Source organism: Trachurus trachurus (assembly GCF_905171665.1).
Source record: "Trachurus trachurus genome assembly, chromosome: 18".
Lineage (NCBI taxonomy): Eukaryota > Metazoa > Chordata > Actinopteri > Carangiformes > Carangidae > Trachurus > Trachurus trachurus.
Window position 1 is genome coordinate 26,180,219 of NC_139909.1, and position 21,165 is coordinate 26,201,383.

A 21,165-nucleotide genomic window follows, 5' to 3' on the forward strand; every position below is an offset into this window, starting at 1 on the left:
AGTCTTCCAATGACGAGTTTATATCATCAGTGTCTTTGTATTTTCTTTTTTTTCTTTTTTTAACTGGTTCCTCTCTGAAAACATTCACTACTTGGATTGAACGTGAATCCATGTGGCACAAAGCAACCTGAAGTCACAAAACAAAAATTAGATTCCCGCTTGAAGGTTGCTGCTTTCTGACCATGCGTCTTTGCTGGGAATGGTGAGTTATTCTGGTTCAGGTGAACATGTCTGTAAATGTATCATGTCGTTTCACTCTACTTTGGGTGTTTTGATCACCCATCTCTGATTTTAAAGTTTCACATTAATTCATCTTCCAGCATGTTCAGAAAGCAATGAACCTTTTTAAACATGGATGGAGTCCGGTTGATGGGATTGCCCTCCACAAACATTCATATACATGTGCGCACACAAATACACACACAGGCACACAAACACACATCCTCTCCCTGATCCACCAGTGCATGCACACTTATGCATCCATTTGTATTATTCATAGTTTGGTCCGTTATCTGACATCCAGTTTGAACTTGTCTTTCAGAAATGAACACGCATACACACGTTTCATCATACACACCCGTCTCTTCCATTCTGTAATCCATATCGACTCCATTGTAATCCCAATGTCTTTCTTTTAATAATGTCTGTGCTCCACTCGCTCTTTCCAGCCCATATCGATTGATCATGTCCAATGCACCCGGCTCTGTATTTATGCTCCCATAATCCGTAGGCATGGCAAGCCAAAATCATTGTCCAGCCACAGAGGACAGATAAAAGTCACATTCATCGTGTTTTGGAAAAGAGTTTCAAAATGGCCGTCAGTGTTGGAGTCAAAATAATAGATAACAAAGCAGGACTATATCATCCTTTTTTTCGCCTTCTTTTTTAACTGTTATATTTTTGTCAGAGAGAAAAGTAATTCTCCACTTTTCCGGGTTGTGTTGATGTTTTTGATCCAGTGTAAACCCTGGTGGTGTTGTGGGGGCTGGGACCTGGAGAGTTGAAGTGTTAGCAAGAGTCTGGTTCTATTAGTGTATTGGCTTAACTGAGAATCCATGCTGAGCTCACGCCATCTCCGTCTCTGCTGTATATCCTTAGTGCTGTTGCTCTGTGGATGTTTTCCCCTCTTTGATGATGTCTTTCCCTCTTTGTGACTATATATACCACTCACATTATCTCGCCTCAGAGTTGTTACTCTCTTTTCCTAGGTTTTTGTTTTTCTACTTTGTTGTTCTGTCGTGTCTCGGCCATTTTTTGGACTCAACCTTGAGTATTTAAAGACCATTTTAAAACTGCCACGGGTAATGTTTTTTCCCCACTCACCCCTTTTCCTGTCACATCTTTTTTTCACCACTTATTTTTCCAACCATCACTCTTCAGGTCAAGTTATAAAGAGCCCCTTAAAAATCTCCAGCTCACTTCCAGCTCCACTTTTGCCTCTTCTCTTCACTTTTCTTGACTTCTCCCCGGCAAATCAAGGACTGCACAAGTAGGACTTTAGTCAATTTTACTTGTCTCTCTCCCTCTGAACTTGCAACCTTCCCTTCCTCATCAGCAATCACTTCATCTTCCCTATTCTACTACTTTACCCTCATCAAATCAAGACCATTCAAGCTGTCCTCTCACAGAACCTTTTATCCCTCTTAACTTTTTTTTATTCTGTTCCGCTGCCCCCTACACAACACTTTCCTCCAGTTCTTCAGCATTTCTTCCATCCTTCCCTTTCTCTCTCCCCCTATCTTTTACACTGCCTGCTTTCCCACCAGGGGTTGCAGTGTTAGAGTTGGAGTTGGTGGTGTTGTAGGCGTGGATGTAGCCCCGCTGGAACTCACAGCGAGGTCCGAAGCCCCCGCCGCCTTCGCCCTCGTCGCTGGTTGTTGAGGATGCTGTGCTTGTCGTTGAGGCGCACTGCACCAGCATTCCATGAAGCGACTGGCTCCGCCTGTTCCAGATCACGCTCAGTCGCTTGGCGTAGCTAACGGCACCGTAACGCTTGGCAACAGTCGCTGCAGCATCAGTTGCTAGGGCGACAGAGGAACCCATATCCAGCGAGTGCCGCCGTTTGCTAACAGTCCCACAGGCAGGACTTAGAGGCGATAGGGGACTCTGATAAGCCTGTGAGGAGTTCCATTTGTCCCTGCCTCGGGGAGACATTCTCCAGTCCAGCAGCTCTGAGTCTCTCAGGGGGGCGGCCAGAGAGAAACTGGCACGATTGGTCAGTTCTCTCTCCAGGCGGGGTTTTGGGTGTTCCCTGGAGCGGGACTGACGGGGAAGGGTGGATGGAGGGGAGGGGGAGTAGTAGAGGGGAGTTCTGTCACTTTCAGGGGTGTATGGTGGAGCCTTCTCCAGCTTCCTCTGTCTCACCACCAACGCCATCTCACGGCCTGCACCCGTCGTCGTGGAAACTACCCCTCCAGCTGAAAGAAACTGCTCCAGGTTGACTTTAGGCTTGGGCCGGGGCTTTGGAGGGAGTTTAGGAGGCAAAGAGGAGGCAGAATCAACTGCTTCTTTCTCCTTCTCCTTGTCCTTCTGCTTGTCCTTCTCCTTGTCCTTCTCCCCTCCCCTTTTGGAGGGCAGACCGTTGGGAAGGACCACCATCATCATGTCCCCGGAACCATTGGATTGGTAGCATCCACCACCGTTTCCCCCTTTGTCCCTGTTCCCTACACCTCCACTTTGACAGCAGGCCCCGCCTCCTGCCTCAGTGTTGCTGCTGTGACATATCATGTGGTCGCCATGGTTGCAAACACGGTGACGAACCATGAGCGCTACGGTGAACACGAGCAGGGTGACCACAACAACACCGCCAACCAAGATGGTCAGGGTCCCGCCCAGAAAGTGGGCTTGGAGAGAACGGCATGCTGGGTAAACATCCTTGGTGGAGAACGTGGTACAGCCCAGGATTTTAGTCGCTGCCAGTGATGTGATTGTGTCATCAAAAATGGCCAGCACACACAGGTTATAGTCCACACCGGAAACCAGGTTTTTCAACAGGAAACGGTCGCTGGTGGATGGCAGAATCCTGAAGAGGGAGGAGAGGAAAAGAAAAGCGGAGGTCACTTAGATATACAGGCATGCTGTGCACAGGATGTGTAGTGGAATGTAAATTATCTGCAGTAACTTGAAGTGCAGCCTGAATATTTTGACTATTGTGGAGTGGAGGAGAAGGGTTTGAATGCTGGGCTGAAGCGGAGGAGAGGAGGGGGTGAAAGGATGGCTAGAAACTGCGCAGGAGTGGATACTGCAGTGGGGGGAGAGAGGGAAAATGAGGCTATTGATGGAGAGCGCGCCCAGGGAACATGAAAAGAGAACTCTGTCTGCTCATTTGGAGTGCAGGGGTGTGTGTGTGTGTGTGCGTGCGTGCGTGCTCGTACTTGAATCCCTGCATGAAGAAAAAGTTGAGCCATTTTGTGGGACCTCGCATTGGAAAAAAGAGGCCATTTTAGTTTTAGCTGTTAGGGCGAGGATTACTGTAAAGCTGAGACATTTTGTGTTTTTGATTAACTGAATATAGGAAATGAATGCGTATTGTCATCGCCAGTGAGCATGTGCTTTGTTGTCTTTTGACTGCAAATGTGTTCCTACGTGTGTCTAATGAGTGAGTGCTTGCGTGGGATAATAAAGAGAGAGGCGCTCTGAATGTGTCCTCATTTTAAGTGTTTGAGCAGCCGTTAGAGCTGAAGCAGAGAAGAGGTGAACAGTAGAGAGACAGAGAGAGGGAAACAATGGAGAGAGGTTGTGATAAGAATCTAAGGGCACATGTTTTACGCAAGTTGTATGTGCTTGTCTCGGTGTGCTTGTGTGCATGCATGTTTGTATTTAGGACATACTAGAATGGTGTGTGTGTGTTTTCATGCTGATGAGTTTGTGTATCTGACCTGCTCGGGGTAAAAGTGTGTGTGTGGGAGACTGTAGCACAGCTCAAGTGTCTGTCGCTGATGGGTATGACTTTACCCTCTGCTGTCCACCCCTCTTGTGTGGGCAAGTGTGTGTTTGTGTATTTCTGTGCTGCTGAGATGAATATTTTGCCAGAACTTCTTTTTATTTCCTCTCCTGTCATTTTTCTCTCTTTTCACGTTTACATCAAATACTGTACCTTCTTTGTATCGTCAGTTGCAAACATTCCAGCTCTGCTTACAATGTATTCAAAATCAAGAGACCAAGGACATCATCTATTTAGCCTGCCTTTGGTTTGAATTCTAACAAATATATTAATGTTTTTGTTACATAAATAAGGGGATTATTATTTTGAACAGAGAGGCAGAACCATGGTACTGCAAGTATTGATCACTGATTGTCCAGGGTCTTCCTGAGGTTTAAAAGTGAACCAAATCATAATTTTCTGAACTAATACCCAGAATATCAACCATTGCACCAATATAATTTAGGATTAAAAGTGCTTTTCTCAAAGAACAGCGTGTGGCAAACTCGGTTACAGTGCCTTAGCGAATCTCCTGGAGTGATTTGAATAGCAACTGGCACAGAAATGCCTCCAAACTAATTTCCTGCAGAAGCTCAGTATGATTTGATAAGGAATTACATTGTACTGTCTGACACTCCCAGTCCCAATATAATCTCAGTGGACACATGGGGCAGTCTCATTAAAATCTGCCTTATCCTGTGGCCATTAGGTCGTTATAGATTGCTCTCTAACACTGTCACAAATTCGCCAATTAACTCATTCTCTGTGCCAGAGCAACTTTGGGTCCAGGTGTGTGTTACCATGGCAAAGGCCCATTATTCTGGTAAAAGCCGCTCTTCATGCAATATCCACATATTACTGTGTTTTCATGACCAGTCAGCTTTCTTGGCTTCGTATCCCAGCATATTAGTCATCTCTTTCCTTCAAAGAGGATCACAGCAAATCCCAAGCAAGCATAACAAGTGAATGATATCAAAAATTAAACTGCAGACACTTGAACAGTAACATAGTCCAAGAGAAGAGAAAAAGCCAATCTGCTATAATATCCCAGAAATATTTGTATCCATTCTAACTTTAAACAGATGAATTAGCTCCACTGGCTGTTGCCTTACCTTGATGAACTTTGACATGTTGAGGATCTATGTAAAATGATGGACACTAAGTATTTTTGCTAAGGCCCCAAACTCCAGAAGCAAAAACTAAAATTGGGAGGGAAAGTAGCAAAATAAAGGTTTTGAGTATGTACTTTTTATAATAACACAGGAAAGGGTGAGGCACCTTAAGAAATGAAATCAAACCAAAGCATTATTCCCAAATAAATCAGCAATGAAAGCCTAAAATGAAAGCCTGTCTGGAGCAATCAGTCACAGTGGAGGATTGCGAATTACTCCTGTAAAAGTCCAGTAGTAAAGGCAGTGGGATACTTAATCAGATTTCCCACATGAAATATGCAAGAAGCAGCACTCACAATGCTCCTGCTGCCTCTGTGTCTGAATAAAAAGCCTTGGTCATGTTATAGGCTTATAAAAGGCCCTCAGAAATATTACAGTGGTGTCAGTTCATCCAGAGCCTTTATGTGTCTGCGTATAATTGATAGATCCCGCGAGGCACAGGCTTGACCATCAGTGTGGGGAGTCATGCTCGGCTGAGGGGCTGCTTCTCTTTAACAAAGGTTATATTTAAATGGCTTTTCTCTTACTTTGATTCACTGTCGAGTTAATACATGTCCTTTCTTTTCCCATGTTGCTCAGCGTCTCAGTTTGATTAATCTAACAGATATACAGTTACATGCTTTATTGGATTCAGTGCTGGAGCAGAAGCTATATTGTTATACAGTAGAAGCAGTATTTGATGCTAATTCCCTTTCCTCCTTCTGAAATATGCTTGCATTATGAATTAGCCTGCACTAATTTGTAGATATATGTGTGGATTAATAAAAGCGGTATGATTCATGCAGTCTCTACTACATATGATACATTGGGACACTGTATCAAACTGTTCAATTGGTCTCCCATTGTGTGACCGTGATACACACGTACACACCTCGAATGAGTCCTTGAGTCATTTCTCTAATCCTAGCATTCAATATGCTTACCTATCCTCCATTCTTCCCTCTATCCTTCCTTTCAGCCCTTTTTCGATCCTCAGTCTATTCTCCTTATTCTTTCTCCATCCATCTTTTGCATCTTTTGAACAGATTTCCATCTTTTTCTAGTCAGTCACTCCCTCTTATTTGTCAATATCTCCATCTTTTCTCCCCCTTCACCTAAATCTGCAGTAGTGTGCACCTTTTTGTTCAGTGCTCTACTTTTTACCAATTGACTTTAATTTTGACTTGTGTTAATTCCCCCTGCTCATCTCCCCTTTTGTCTCTCTCCATCTCTTTTACCTCCTCTGTGTTTCTGCAGCCAATCAGCTCAGCTCACTGCAAATCCTCAGCTGAATCTCACCAGGCTCTACCTGACCTCCCAGCCTGTCTCCATTTTGCAGTCACTGTACTATGTCTCTATTAGACACAGCTATAACCGTGCACCATTATTCAGCATCCAAGGTCACTCCAGCTGTCCTCTTCCTTCTCTGCTGCTCCCCTCTCCTCGTCATTTCCTCTTTATCTGCCTCTGCTCTTCCCTCCTCTTAATCCTCTCCTCTTATTTTTCCCTGCCACCTCTCCATTTGCCCTCATCTTATATTTCTCATCACCACTCTTCTTCTCCGCCCCACCACTGCTCTCTCCCTTATGAGATCGTGAATCACCTCTCTGGTTGTTTTTGCCACTCTGGCTGCGACAGAAATAGGCAAGCAAATTCACTGAAATATACATGGAAGACCCGGACACATGCATCTTTGATATGCTGATTCTCTACTACTCGCTGCATTATGCATTCTTAAGCATATTTACATGCCCATTGTCACATGTACATGCAAATATGCAGCTCTGTGGTGGTTGTAAGCATCCTGGACACATGGAATGATTTTCACCTAAATCCTCACTGTTCTTCAGACAATATACTGTATGTTCATGAATATAAAGTGATCCCCATATGATTTGAGCCACTGCTCTGAAATAAAAAGAATTGGTTTATTGAGTAGGCTCTGTCAGAAGCAGGGGTTACTGTTTTCACTGCATCCCCATATCTGCAGATGCTCGCACTGCGCTCCGTCACCTAACATACCAAGAGTGTGTGTATCTGTCTCTGTGCTTCTAATTATGGTTAAACCCTGCAATGGCACGCACACACACACAGATGCGGAGGGAAAGAGAAAGAGACAAGGGAGTGCTTTGTTCAAGCTGGTGACACAGAAACGAGTAATTATTAGTACCCAGGAGAGAGAGGGGGATAGAGGAAAAGAAAAGAGTGATAGCAGAGGGGATAAAGGAGTGGTAGATTCCTGTCCCCCTTTCCTCATCCTTCTTCCCCCTCTCTTCCTCTTCTTCTTGCGTTCTCTTGCGGCCTCATTTCTTCCTCTTTTTTCTCCTCTCTATCTGCGTTACCAAGTCTGGTGGTCTGACACCAGACAAGATTGGGCACAGAGAGCAAGATACAGAGGAGAGAGAGAGGGAGAGAGAGACGAGGAGGAACAACAAAGCAATTATCTCCTCTTCTGGCTGACATCTATACTGCCCTCGTTTCCTTTTTCCCATGTCATGTCTTTTGTTCGTTTACCCTTTCCTCCATTTTTGGTCTTGATTTGTCGGACTGTTTACTATCTCGTTGGCTGTCTCCCTCAATTTAGCCTGATCTCTTCTTCTGTTTTCCTTGATCTGTCTTTCTGTCTGTCTCCCCCACCCCACCCCTCCCTTCTGGATTTTGTTTCATCCCTCCTTCTGTCTTTTCGCTTTCCTTAATCTATCCTTCTCACTCGGCTCTCTCATTTGGCCTGATTTTCTTGCTCTGCCTGATTCAGTTGTTTTCTCTCTCATTCCCATTCCTTTTTTTATGACCTCTTTCTCCTCCCCAATCCCCCAGTATTAGTCTTTCTCCACCATTTCTCCCTATTTTCTCTTCATTTTACTTAAACCACAGGGTAAAAGGGAGTTTGAATCTCACTGTTCCTCTCTTTCTCCCTTACCCACTCCCTCCCTTGTTCTGATCTTACAGTATGATATAAGCTGACACATATTGAGTGCTGACCCTTTCTCTCTTCCTTCCTTCATCTGTCTCTGATGTGAGTTGACACTTGTATTGACACAGTAGTTTAACACTTAATTACATCTTCCCCTGGGGTACAACTCTCAACCCAGTTTTGTCCCTCCTCTCCTTCCCTCCCCTCCCTTTCTTTCCTCCATCCCTTTGGCCTTCCGCATCTTTGCTCTTTTCTTCCCTTTTCCATCATTGTCTCTGCATGCCTCCTCCCTTCCTTGGCGTTATCTCTCCTTGCATCCTTATCTACCCCTGCCTCAGCAGATGTACTTATCTTGTTTCTTGTATAATTTCTTGTATTAGTTACCAGGGCTCATACCAGGCTAAAGTAAGAAGCTGCTATCATTTCTCCTGCAATATCAAATTGTGCAATACATGACAGAAACTGAAAGCATCTCTGTGTTTGATTTCCCCTTTGGATGAAGTTAGTTCATACGATGTACCACATATTTTTCAACATATTTATAGACTGGTTCAGTACTCTGTGTCAAATATTAGTCAGGTGCGATGTGTAATTAGTGTCAGCAAATGAGTGGCATTGCCATACACCTAATTTTCAGGTTCTACTTTTTTATCCTTTCATTTCCCTTTACGTTTGTGACTCATTACCCATGCCCTCATCTGTCTATTTCTCAGCATGCGACTTTCCTGTGGCTGTCAAACCCTCACCCTGTCATTTTTAACGGTGCGTCCCTTTTCTGAGAAGTTGCTTTCATTATTCTCATTATTTCTTAAACTCTGCATGATTCTCTCTCCAACTTCTTCTTCTCTCTGTCCCTGTGATCGCTTCTGGCCCCATTAAATTCTGTGCCAAACTTGACACTCTGAGTGCCCAGCAGGAAGGTTGATCCTGTTGTAACTGGAACGAAATTGTGAAAATTGTCAAAGCCCTTCCACTCCTGCCTGCACACTTTGAGGACTTCTAAACCTCATGAAAGACTTTCTGGCTCTGACGTGTACAAGTATCACACACATGCCCCTGCTGCTGTTCCTTATATAGTATTGATTTATAAAGTATCAACAAGTTCTATCCCAACGGATTACCATTGTTCTGAAAAAGGTACAGCTTCATTACACTCAAGAAAGAAAAAAAGAATCCAGAGTACAGTATGATAAAAATCAATAAACTACATCTGGTCTGGTGAGGTTATCTCAGTTTCAGAATCCACACAGGTTTTGGACTCCTATGACACCTATACACCTTCGCCTATACAACTCAGATTTAAAAGAAAACTGAAAAAAGCATTGTCAAATATATGATATTGCTGTGAAGCTCTGAGTGGTGCTATTGTGTTATTTATATGTGCTATTTCGTTGATGTCAGAGGCCTGTGAGACTGGTAATCCAAGTCTATATGTGTATATAGTGCTATTGTATAGCCATCAAAGAATCAACACATTTCATACTCAAGCTGAATTAAGAACATCATCAACTTGTTCTGTGGGGTATATGGTAAAAAAAAAAAAAAAAAGAATATGAATGACCGTGTAAAGGAAGACATTATTGAGAAGATTGGATGAATTTTCTAACAGATGGAATCACAGAGGTCGCTTTGCAAATGCTGCCTCATTAACATAGAGGGACGTTCTTTCTCCTGTTCTGTCCTTCAGGTGGGCTGCGCCCATGTATGGCGAGAGAGACATAACAGATCATTTCCCACATCTGCCCAGCAACCTCAGGAAATGACTAGTTATACTGTTTCTATCTAAATGCTATCTCACATTGGATAACTGGGCATTTTGCAATAAAATCAAGTGTGACACTGTGACGTATCAAAGCTCCAGGAAGGAAGCTCAGTTTGTCAGGGGAGCTCAGGGTGACAAGGTGAGCACTGCCCAGCGGATGGACAACATCCCACCTGGCTTTGTCGCATACGCCATCAGAATTAGATATGCCATGCTAAAATGGAAGCTGGTGTTGTCTAGCACGGGGCCGACCTTTTTAAAGATGATTAAATCTGGCAGCCACACAATGTGCTCTGCTGCTCTGTAATCTGTTTAACACTACATACCACACTCGCATATGTAGCTCACTTTTTGTCAATTGTTGCAGACTAGATGCTTTTTTCCCTTCGTCTTTACTTGCCTTCCTCTCTTAAAACCTATGTTTTCATCTCTTTCTGTCTCTTTCACTCAGCTCACTCCAGTCTACGCTAACACACATGCAGCAGCAGTGCCAACAACAAAACACAAATCCCTGATAGAAAGAATAAAATCTCACTCCTCCATTCCCTCCTTTTGAATTCATGAGCCAGACTCCCTTTGGCTAACACTCTCTTTTCTCTAGCTTGCTAGCTGATTCGGTATTCACCCTTACTCAATGATAACATGATGGAAATCCATACTGGACATCCCTGACTGCATTGTGGTAGGATTGCTTTCAAATGCTGCCCTGTTCCATTTTGCCTTTAGCTGTCCTCAGAGACAGATTTCCCTACTTCCCTCCTCAAAGCCCTTAGACATCTTGTCTGCTCTTTGAACATTTCTCCTCGGTTTTCCAATTCGGTTGGAAGTTTATATCTAAATCTCACCTTAAGATAGGCACTACATCTGTCTCTCCTTTGTGACAGTTGTCACCACCTTCTGTTTTGATGGAAGTGGTTTGTTTAGAGTTTAGTCAAACTTCAGATCTCTTTCTCCCTCCTGGCTGGATATCAGCAGCTCTCCAGTGACACCAGGTTGCCTTCGGTCAGTCATTCTCACTTATCTCTTTGCTGTTTTCTCTTTGCTGGGTCTCTGCATTTCTACCTGTCTAGCAGCATTTTCTTGTCTGAAGCTGCACAGCTGCTAAACTCTCACCTCTTCCTCTCATTTTATTATCTCCTTAAAGTTCCTTTCTGTATTTTAAAGCTGAATTCATCCAGGACATTTTGATGCATTTCACTACAACAACAAATACTGCCAAGTCTCAGTGTCCAGTTTTTGTTGTGGATATATCAAAGGTTTAAATTGACCCTGCAGCTGTAGAAGAGGCATCTCTATAAACTTTACCCTAATGTATAGATGCATTATATGTTACAAGCTGTGGTTTCTTGAGATAAAACACCTTTTACTTTATTAAAGTGTCAGCCCAACTGTTGTTAGGATACTTCCTGTTGAGGAAGTAATGCAGCTGATCGGCATGGGAGCTTAGATCTCATTCACTTCATTCAATTCAATCATTTAATTAGTTCTCCATGTGTAATTGCCACAAATGTGTCATGGGATAATACAGGATGTGCACTCATCTGTTTTGATGTGGCATTTCAATGGGACACCTCTGCGCCTACATCTTTTCATCCACCCATCCGTCTCTGTAGCAGCCGTTTGCTTTGCTGCACGGCTTTCACCACACTGTCTCGTCTCTTTCTCCTCTTCCTCCTGCTCCCTTGTGACATTATTCACTTTGTTTGTTTTCCTTATTAAAGACTTCCCACCTCTCTGTTATTCCATATTTCTATGGGCTCCATCCTCTGCTCCTTCTCTCTTTCATTATGTTGGTCCTCCCAACTACCACACTTCCTCTCCTACTTCCATACCCAGCTGTATTTCTGTTGTGTACACAGATTTTCTCTCTTATTCTATTCCAGTGATGGATTTAAATACCTCTCCTCAATCACTCCACCCTCATTCCCTGGCTTTTTCCTTGAGGACCGTTTGAGCCCCCCCCCCCCCACTGTCTGTCAGTCTTTCTCCTCTCACCCATTCTTCTTTCATCTCAATCTCTCCCCTGGTGATTTGGGTAGAAACCATCCCCTATCTCTGCCCTCTCCCTCAGCCCCTCTCCTCCACATCCTCAGATCTCGGAGGGCTCATTCCCACCTTAAAATTCACCCATTCTACACTCGTGGCTGTATCCATCACTCAAACAATTAGTTTCTCCTCCCCATCCATCTTTTTTCCATTCACCCTTGGCTGCCATACTTTCCCTCAATCCTTCTGATTATACCTACACAGTTTTTCACACGTCCAATCATCTTTCCATCGCTCTGTCTTCCCTGTTCCTGCCCTGTCATATGGTTGGCTCCCTCCATGCCTTCTCTATACCTCTTACAGCTTAGTGCCATCTTTATAATACCTTGGGGAAACCACATTCAATCCCACATCTCTACAGAATGAAATCAAAAACATAAATACAGATAATGCCATTGATGGAAGTCCCTGCCCCACCTTGTCTCACCTCGTCTTATTCCATCTCACTCTCACCATTTCACCTAGGGTTCTGCTGTAGCAACCACCTCACACATAAATGTTTCATCAGTCTGTGCTCGTACGTAAATACTGAGGCAGTAAACACTGAATACAGACACAATTTATATGCAGTGCAGTAGTAGTACATGTTAGCAGACTAGGTGGCTGAAGTCCAAGACATTCCATACCACCAAAGACATGAATCCTGTCTTGTGTCTGTCCATTTCTTCATGTTTGCATCATCCTTATCATCCTTTTCAATCAGACTTCACACCTTCCCATGACACTGTTGATATTCAAGGAATTGGTTCTTAAAGGGCATCAGATAACTAACTTTATGTAAAAAGGGAAAAGGTTTGTTTTTCATATCTTCTTTGTTGTACAACTTTTCATCTCGGAGGCTCAAGGCTCTCATTAGATTGGCTCACAGAGATGCAAAGAAAGAGCGAGCACAGATTGGCAGCTTTGCAGAGGATTTTTTATGGTATGCAGAATATGTTTTCACATCATGTATTTACCAAATATGAAGCCTTGTGAGACAGGGTGTGGCAGTGATCTTTAAATAATTTGTGGTAACAAGAAGAACGTTGCAGCCCTTAACCTTAAATGTGGTCTTTATAAATGTTTGATTATTTTTCTGCCTCTGAGAGCATGTTGAGTAAACAGTGTGAGGGGATCTTATTTTAAATGCAAAGTGGCATCGCTCCCTAAAGATTTAAATGTTACTTCAAATTAAAAATGAAATGTCCCTTCAATATCCTCTTTTACTTGCCCATTAATGCTGGCACAGGCCCCTGTATGTCACTTGTTGTTGTAGATATATTTTGCATTCTGAGTCGCACACTTTCTGCTTGCCTCTAGATGTTCCAGAGGACACTGTCAAAAATCTTAAAAATCTCCCTTTCTTCAAAATTCCCTTTATTCCTTAAACGTTTTCTCTACTTGTTCTGCCGCCCCCCTCTCATCCATATGCACTCACTGTTCACCTGTTGGGTTTTTATGTCATACAGTGATGGAGATAAATTATTAACTACCCTCGCCCCTCTTCCTTCATCTGTCTCCCTATTCATCCTTCCCTTGAGCAATCCGTTCGTCCATGTACAAGGTGAAGAGTTGCAGACTAAGTGTCATGCTGTAATGGATAAATATTTAAGGCTTTTTGCATGAAAACAGAGAGGAAGGGACTGAGAAAAATGAAAGGTGGTTACCAACAAAGTAGAAGCTGCAAGACAAGTATTGATGTTATTGCAGACATTTGAAATCCAGAGTGGCGACCATTGCTTACACAGTATTACACAGCGTATTGTAAATAACAGAGGTTTAACTAACCTGTAGATCAAGGTCTCGTCCGCGGTGCAGTTGTACTGTATCTGATACATCCAGACAACGTAAGCTGCAGACAAACGCCCCAGATCCCATCGGACCTGAGCCGAGGTTGACGTCACCCCTTGTACTCCAACCATCCTCCCTTCTTCCTCGGCCCCCTCGTCGTCCTCCATGCTCCCTCCATCAGGCCTCTCTCCTTCAGAGGCCCTGCTGCCCTCGCCCTCTTCATTCTCCCCTCCACCTCGTCTTCCCTCCTCCACCTCTCCTCCACGGCCGACACCGTTATTAATCCCTCCATTTTTCCCTGTGCTGATATCCGAGGAGCCCGGATCAGTCCGTAAAATTCCATTGGTCACGTTCCTGTTGTTCTTGGTGTTCACGTTGTTATTCCCTGTGTTTCCACCAGCTCCTCCCCGATGAGGTAGGGGGATTATTTTCAGGTCCACAGTAGCAGTCGCTTCACCTGCCGCATTTATTGCAATACATGTGTATGCCCCGTCATCCCGAGCTACAGTTACTAAGATATCCAAGGTCCCGTTGCTGAAGGAACTGGTCCGGGATGAGTTTGCAACGATGCGGTCATCTGGTGAAACCCAGTGGACTACTGGCTCAGGGTCACCAATTGAACGGCACTTAAGCGTGGCGCGCTGACCCTCCAAGACCCACAGCTTGTGGGTGTGACGGGTGATGAGCGGTGGTTCACAAGTAAACTCCTCCTCAGGTATTGACCAGAAATACCTGAGAGACAAAAGAAGGAGAGTTGAAGCTGATAAAGAGAGAGAGGGAGAGAGCTCAGGGGCTCTGAGATGGGTTTGGCAGATTAATATGGCACATTAACCTAAAGATCTATGTGCTCTCATCTATCAATTTAAGGGTTAAGTTCAGTAACACACAACAGTCTGAGCAATTTCCCTTGCTACACTGCAGAAAACAAGACTAAATAAAGGGTAATTAATGGTGACAGCAATGACTGATGACAGCAGCAGATGTTCATTTTCTTTGTTTTCACTACATAAATTTGACTGCAGGGTAAGACCGGAAAAATTCAAAGAGAGATGCAGGAAGGAGAAACTGAGTCTGTCTGAGGTAGCAGAATATATTACACCACTGTTGAGCGCTCAGACTTTGCAGTCTACCTGCCCTGTGAGGTTTTGCTCCAGTTCTATTCTCACACACATGATGATCTAATTAAGGCGTCATGAAATATGAGCTAAAACAGGACTGTAGCAAAAACTTGGGCTTGGGCTTGGGCTAAAGCCAAAGCTGGGAAATGTTAATGATTTCCAGTTGGACGTAACACATGAATCAATCATTTATACTCCTCCGCTCCTCTGCTGCTGATGGTAGGAAGGCTCCACTAAAAGGTGTAGGATAAATAGTTGATTCCAATGCTTTGTAGGTAAGACCAATAATCCATGACCAATTGGTGACATTTACCTTCCAGCCAGGTGAGCAGGTGTGGCACACGTCTCCATGTCGTCTCCGCGAATAAGCCGGCGTAACCATAGCAGCTCGCAGTTGCAGTGCAGCGGGTTTCCCCCAAAATTTAGACTTATTACATTATTGTAGGGGGTGGGACTAATTGCACCAGTCTGAGACCTGAGGATGACAGAGGAAAAGGAATTAGCCTACTTTCACAAATGTAGGGTTGACTTACTGGAGTTTGTTTGAATGACACGTTCTTGATCAGTTTAGTGACCAATCCAGACCTCACTCATAAACCTAACATGTTTACATGTGTTCTAGTTATCAGTTTGAGTATGAAATCCCAAATAGCAGAACTAAACAGAACTATATTGTTTTATTTTCATCAACATTTTTTTTCTTCTTGTCAAGACAGACATTTTTGGCCATTTATACCCCTATTTTGTAAAATTGCAACAATTTCCTCCTTTTAGCACCCATGTTTCAAAGGAAAGGTTTTTTATTGCCATTTAATTGTTATGCATCCAAAGGAGTCTCGAGCAACAAAAATAATTTAGCCGTAAAGTGAGGTCTTGGCAACAGCAAGTTAACAAGAGCTTGCAGCGGAAAATGAAAGACAAGTGATTTGAAAATGATCCACAACAGGCGGTTACTAACCTACCTAGGAGCAACACTTAGCACTAGTGCTGTTATAGCATCTTTAAGCTGGTAGTACCAAATGTGGCATCATAACCCATAACATTTACTTTGCTAAGTCATATTGAAAGAGAGAGAGAGAGAGAAGTGAGTGATGGGGAGAGAATGGGAGCAGGTGGAACTGTAAGAATAAACAAATGGGCCTATAAAGGAGGAGGCAGTGGAAGGCTGCTGTATATGCTCCTGCAAGGCTACATACAGAGATAAAAAGCACAGGTGGGTAAATTTAAATAGCAGCATGTTGTAAAGCTCTCTCTAGTACACTCAACAGCAGGAAAACAATACAGAAATAGCAGTCATTTCAAGTAAAACATGGATGCCGTAAACTTTAAAATAGACTTTAAATTTGAATACATCAAGGTGTTTGCAAAAATCCGTTAATAACAGTGTAGCTGAAAGAATGATTTAACAGCAGGGCAGTAGAAAACCATGTCTGTTGCTGATTACAACACTGTTAATGGTTTTCCATACACTGCTGGCCTATAGCTTTTAACATGGAACATATAACACATCAGTAATCTGCCTAACCATAAGCAAACCTTAATTCCATGTTAATCATTGTAGCCATGACAACAGAGGTCTGGTGAGCAGTCAGCATAGGGGCACAAATAAATGAGAATACAGGACTTGATATCCTCCACCATAACTGCTGAAAGAAGTGGTTTATAGTGTTGCATGCACGCTGTTCATATGGGTAATTAAAAGCAAATAAATAGTGAATGGAGTAACTAAAAATGCTACATAATGTCTCTCTGTGTTAATGTACCCGAGCACCCCTGTTAAAAACCACTTTGGTGGCTCTGTGGCAATGTCATTTACTACAGAATATTTCCACTAAGCCACTTCGGAGAGAAACATAAAAGATGAAGCTTAAGAGCTACCTTGCAAAGAGGGGATCAGGCGGCAGGGTCCGCAGCCTGTTGGAGGTCATATCCAGTCTTGCAAGCTTATACAGCTCTCCAAAGACTCCTTCTGCTATGTGGTCTATCAGGTTATGATCCAAGTTCAAAGTGTGCAGACTGGCCATGTTCTGAATGGACTCCCACGGTACCCTGTAGCGATAGAACAGAGGAATATTTACGTTAGTGTGTATGATTCATGGAATTAATATACTTTGTGCCAAGATTGTTCTTTTATTCTTGTTTAAGGGAAGAGAAATTAGAGAATATCTCTTGAAGGTAGAGGCAGCTGTGAAGACAGATTTATTGCTCTGATGGTTAGTGTCCTCTGTGGGTACATTTCCACTTTCTAAGAAGTGAACCTGATTAAAGTTAAAGTGAACCACTATTATATCATCCAAGGTTCTGTATGTTCTGAGTTTGTACTGTAATGGATATCTACGTAGTATTGCTCTTGACTTTGTGAAGGCATTCACTCAAGAACTGTTTTAGACGAACAACGATTTTAGAAAACAGGATAAATGTGAAGGAATGCATTTGTCAGAGCTACACAGCTGATTTAGTCCTTTGCTCTCTTTTTCTCCAGGTCACTACAGTGCATATGAATTTGCTCTGTGTCACCTGAAAGGCAGTGTAGCACTCTGAGTACTGAGCACAAAGAAACCTCCCTCTATTCAATATCACACATTAGTAAGTTCATTTCAAAGTCCATTCAGTGTAGTGTAATGAACATTAAATTATTCTAATCACTTAAATGGGACAGAAAAAGTTATTGACAGCAACAGCAAACAGCAGATGGCCTCATCTTTGTCTCTACAATAGAGTCTCCCCAGACAATTGAGCATGTGACGTGACAAAGTACATAAAGTATAATTATTTATCAAATTGTAGTTTAGATTAAAGAGAGAGAGGGAAATGAAGCAGGCTATTCTAGCACAACCTCTAATTTCCATTCCATTATTACATCTATTTTACAGTGAAGCAATAAGTCAGATTTGGGCAGAGCATAAGGGGAAATTCTGCAACAAATCACCTCGTAACAGCTTCTTTTTGATTCATTTTTTCAATAAGAGACTGTAGTCAACAGTTCCCATTCTCACCCAGCAGCTGAAAACCATTGTCCCAAAACGTTAACCACAGGAAATGTGTTAAGGGTTGAGAGATGCTGTGTAAAACTCTATCAAAAGCAGCATTTGAACAGCTTCTGTATCCCTCAGTCTCCACAACTAAACTACAAGGTGTTTTCTCCACCTGGATGATCAAGACTGACAAGAGTTCTCATTACAGGATTTTTGATGGGATTAAGTATTTTAACCTTGATGAGACTGTCGTCTGGCTTCCTCAGACACAAAGGGCAAAGTGCAGTTGTTAATGCGTGCACCATTAAAACTCTTTATACTTTTCTTATGGCTTGGTGGAGGTTGGAGAGGGGCCAGAGAGCTCCTGTAGAGGAGACAAATGAAGCATCTTAATCAGAACTGACAGCCAAAAGCTGCTGAATTCATCAACGCAGTGGGACACTATGAACAGGAGAACAGGGAATATCATCATTGTTCTGACTTATTATTTGGTCCAGAGGAATAGATAGTGAGGCTGTAAGTGTCTCCATTGTCCTAGATGGAGATGAGTGGAATATTACTTGGCGCTAAAATATGAACAATATAGAATAGCTGCAGCAATACACACTTGCAGTGGAGTAAGCCCAGCCGTGTCCTCATCAAATCTTAACGAAATCAAAGTCAAAGAAAATTAGGACCTCATCAAAATTGATTCGCTCTCAATTTCCTGAGCTTTTAGTCGGCTTCTCTCAGCCTCAGCAGTTTCAGCGACTTTCTCCTCATCGTGTTTGCTGACTCTGGTGAGATCATACAAGGTGTTTTCTACTGTGCCTTGAAGTTTTCAGAGCTGAGCTGTGCTACTGCAGCATGCATCTAAGACTGAGGCCTGAGCACAGGAAACGCTGGAGTATCGTATTGTGTTTCTGTTTAACAAAGCAGGACAGATTAGAGTGGGGGAATGCACAAAGCAGGCAGGTGTGGCTGATCACAGCAGAGGCAGCAGCTTACCTCCTGAGGTTATTGTAAGACATGTCCAGATCCTCCAGAGTAAGCAAGAAGTCATCGAAGGCCTGGACAGAGACTTTAATCAGCTGGTTGTTGTTGATGATCAGATGCTGCAGATTTACCAAACCTGCCAAGTCCCTGGGTCCCAGTATAGTCAGCCGATTACCTACACGCACAAATGTGTATAAAACAAGTATTTTAATCATGGTGTTCGACTAGTTAAAGTCAGGAATGTAGTTATCCTAGAATGTAGTTACTGTTCCAACTCACCATCCAAATGCAGCGAGCGCAGACTCTCCAGGTCAGCAAAGGCCATTGGTCGAATCAGGTGGATGGTGTTCCTTGACAGAGTCAAATCAACCAAGCCACTCATGTTGACAAAGTCAATCCCGCCCACCTCCGTGATGAAGTTGTCAGCCAATCGCAGCTCAACGGTGCGCCGGTCAACGTGGGGGGGGACGAACAGGAGGCCCTTGTCGGCACAGAGTGTACTGAGAGACTCTGAAAGGTTTCGACACACGCAGTGGAAGGGACAGGCCGAGACCACGCCCCACGTCTCCCCTGCTCCAATCAGAGATGGCAGCAGGCAGCATGTGACCAGTGTCAGCCAGTGAAACGCCGGGAAAGGGACAGAATCAGGAAGGGTTCTTTTTGTAGTCCTGGGACAGGCGCAGTGGACGAGATGGGATGAGGAGGGCAAATATGAGACAAGGAGAGGGGGGAGAGAAGAAAGAGAGTGGATGGATGGAGGGAAAAGGGAGGGGAAGGTAGAATGTTCTGCCCTTTGTTTGGGGTGGAGTTGTGTGTGGGGCAGGTGTTTTTGTCTGCAGGGATTGAGGGGTGGGGGGACAGGCATGGTAGAACGCCTGGCTATCCACAGACCTAGAGAGAGAGAGAGAGAGAGAGAGGTGGGGGGGGGGGGGGGGGGGGATAAGAGCAAAATGGGTTTTTAGTCTCATTCTCCAGTCAGACATTGTTTTAGAAGAGATGTCTGAAGTGTGTTTTTGTGTCTGGTCCTGTCTTCCACCTACTCTGACCAGACAGAGCTGGAACCACAGTCTGTTCTGCGCACATGAACACTTGTGTGAACCAAGGCCTTCTCCTAAATGAGTACCACTCAGCACCAATACCCACTTGGTGCTTCACGGCATAAAACAGCCCATAATGAGAAAACGCTGATGCCACTACAACACATACTTTCCTGCTCTCCCTCATATACATTTACAAGCACACGCATTTCATACACACACCTGCCTTGTATACCTCTGCCCCACAACAGCTCATTGCCTAGCAACAACATCCCAAAAGACTGAACACCGCCAGTCCCCATAGTAACAGTTACCTAGAAACCTGTAAGCGCGGATTAGACAAGTGTTATATCATAGGACCCTTTCTTAAGACTGTGGGTCAGCGAATCAAATTAGGTCACCAACCTATCAGCCGTGATCCCACAGCTGGACTCTGCACTACAACACACACACACACACACACTGTCATCTCACATGCAGAAGATCTCCCAGTAAGCGCACACACTTTTTGACACACACACACATCCCTAAATACAGCTATGGTGATGATAAGGTATAGGGATGAGTCACTGCTACTGATTGGCATGCATAATAGTTGTCATAGCAACTGTAACCTAGATACAGGGAGAGTGACAAGGAGTGTTGATAACAGTCACAGCGGCGGTGGCCATAGAGAGGAGACACAGGATGAGACAGTGAGTCAGAGACACTGAGACACTCACATAGTGGGTTTAATGTGGAGCAATCTGGAGTATGGTGATTGTAAAGTGATGTATAATGTATGCAATCTAATACTCTGAGTAACAACCAGGCACAACCGTACATCATGCTGACTTTACAGGTTGACGCAAATTGTCGGCTCAATATTTTCCATTAGTGTTAGAGTCCAGATGTACTCTTTCTGAGAGAAACTGGAAAAGGATTAGTTAAGATATTGAAGCAGTATCTATCAAAGTGCAGCCGTTTCAGGACCATTTAGCATTCTCCTCCTTACTTCTTGGTTTACTTTGGTCTTCTTCCAAAATGTGCGCTCTATGTTAGACCAGGCTACAGTCTCCCATTTCTGAACCCTAAAGTCTACACTGAAAAGATTAAAAAAAACAAAAACAAACTTGTGTGCTTGAGTTGATAAGTTAATTTCACTGCTGTGATGTTTGGGTGTAACATTAAGCCAGTGAAGGAGAGGAATGCAGATTGTGCTTATTGGATGAGCTCTTATAGACTGAAGTTGTAGACAATCTTGTGTTTGTTTTAAGTCAAAACTTTGAGCTACCTCTTGGCTTGTTTAGGGAGCTAGAGCTGCAGCGTAGTACCTTTTTCAAACCAATAGTTATTCCGTATGTCTAGTAGCATCAGCTTTTTTTTTTTTTTTTTAAAAAGAAAAGAAAAACCATGCTAGCTTGGTTGGCAGGGCAGCAAAGTCACGGAGGCCTGCGGTGACAGCCAGTCCCCCGGGGCAGCCGATATTAGAAGTTGACTGCTCCTGAGCTCCTGT

At 43.6% G+C, this 21,165-nt stretch overlaps 2 protein-coding genes across 2 annotated transcripts in view; one reads left to right on the forward strand and one right to left on the reverse strand.

Moving 5' to 3' along the window:
* pcxb (pyruvate carboxylase b) overlaps window positions 1-21,165 on the forward strand; it is a 275,919-nt gene that overhangs the window by 158,990 nt on the left and 95,764 nt on the right. The window lies entirely within an intron of this gene.
* On the reverse strand, window positions 1,675-19,498 carry LOC311002210 (leucine-rich repeat and fibronectin type-III domain-containing protein 4; the record flags this gene model as incomplete). Its single annotated transcript, XM_083993486.1, has 6 exons — window positions 1,675-3,022; window positions 13,563-14,297; window positions 14,997-15,158; window positions 16,562-16,732; window positions 18,646-18,808; window positions 18,913-19,498. The coding sequence occupies 6 exons, from the start codon at window positions 19,496-19,498 to the stop codon at window positions 1,675-1,677; spliced, it is 3,165 nt and encodes a 1,054-aa protein (XP_083849612.1).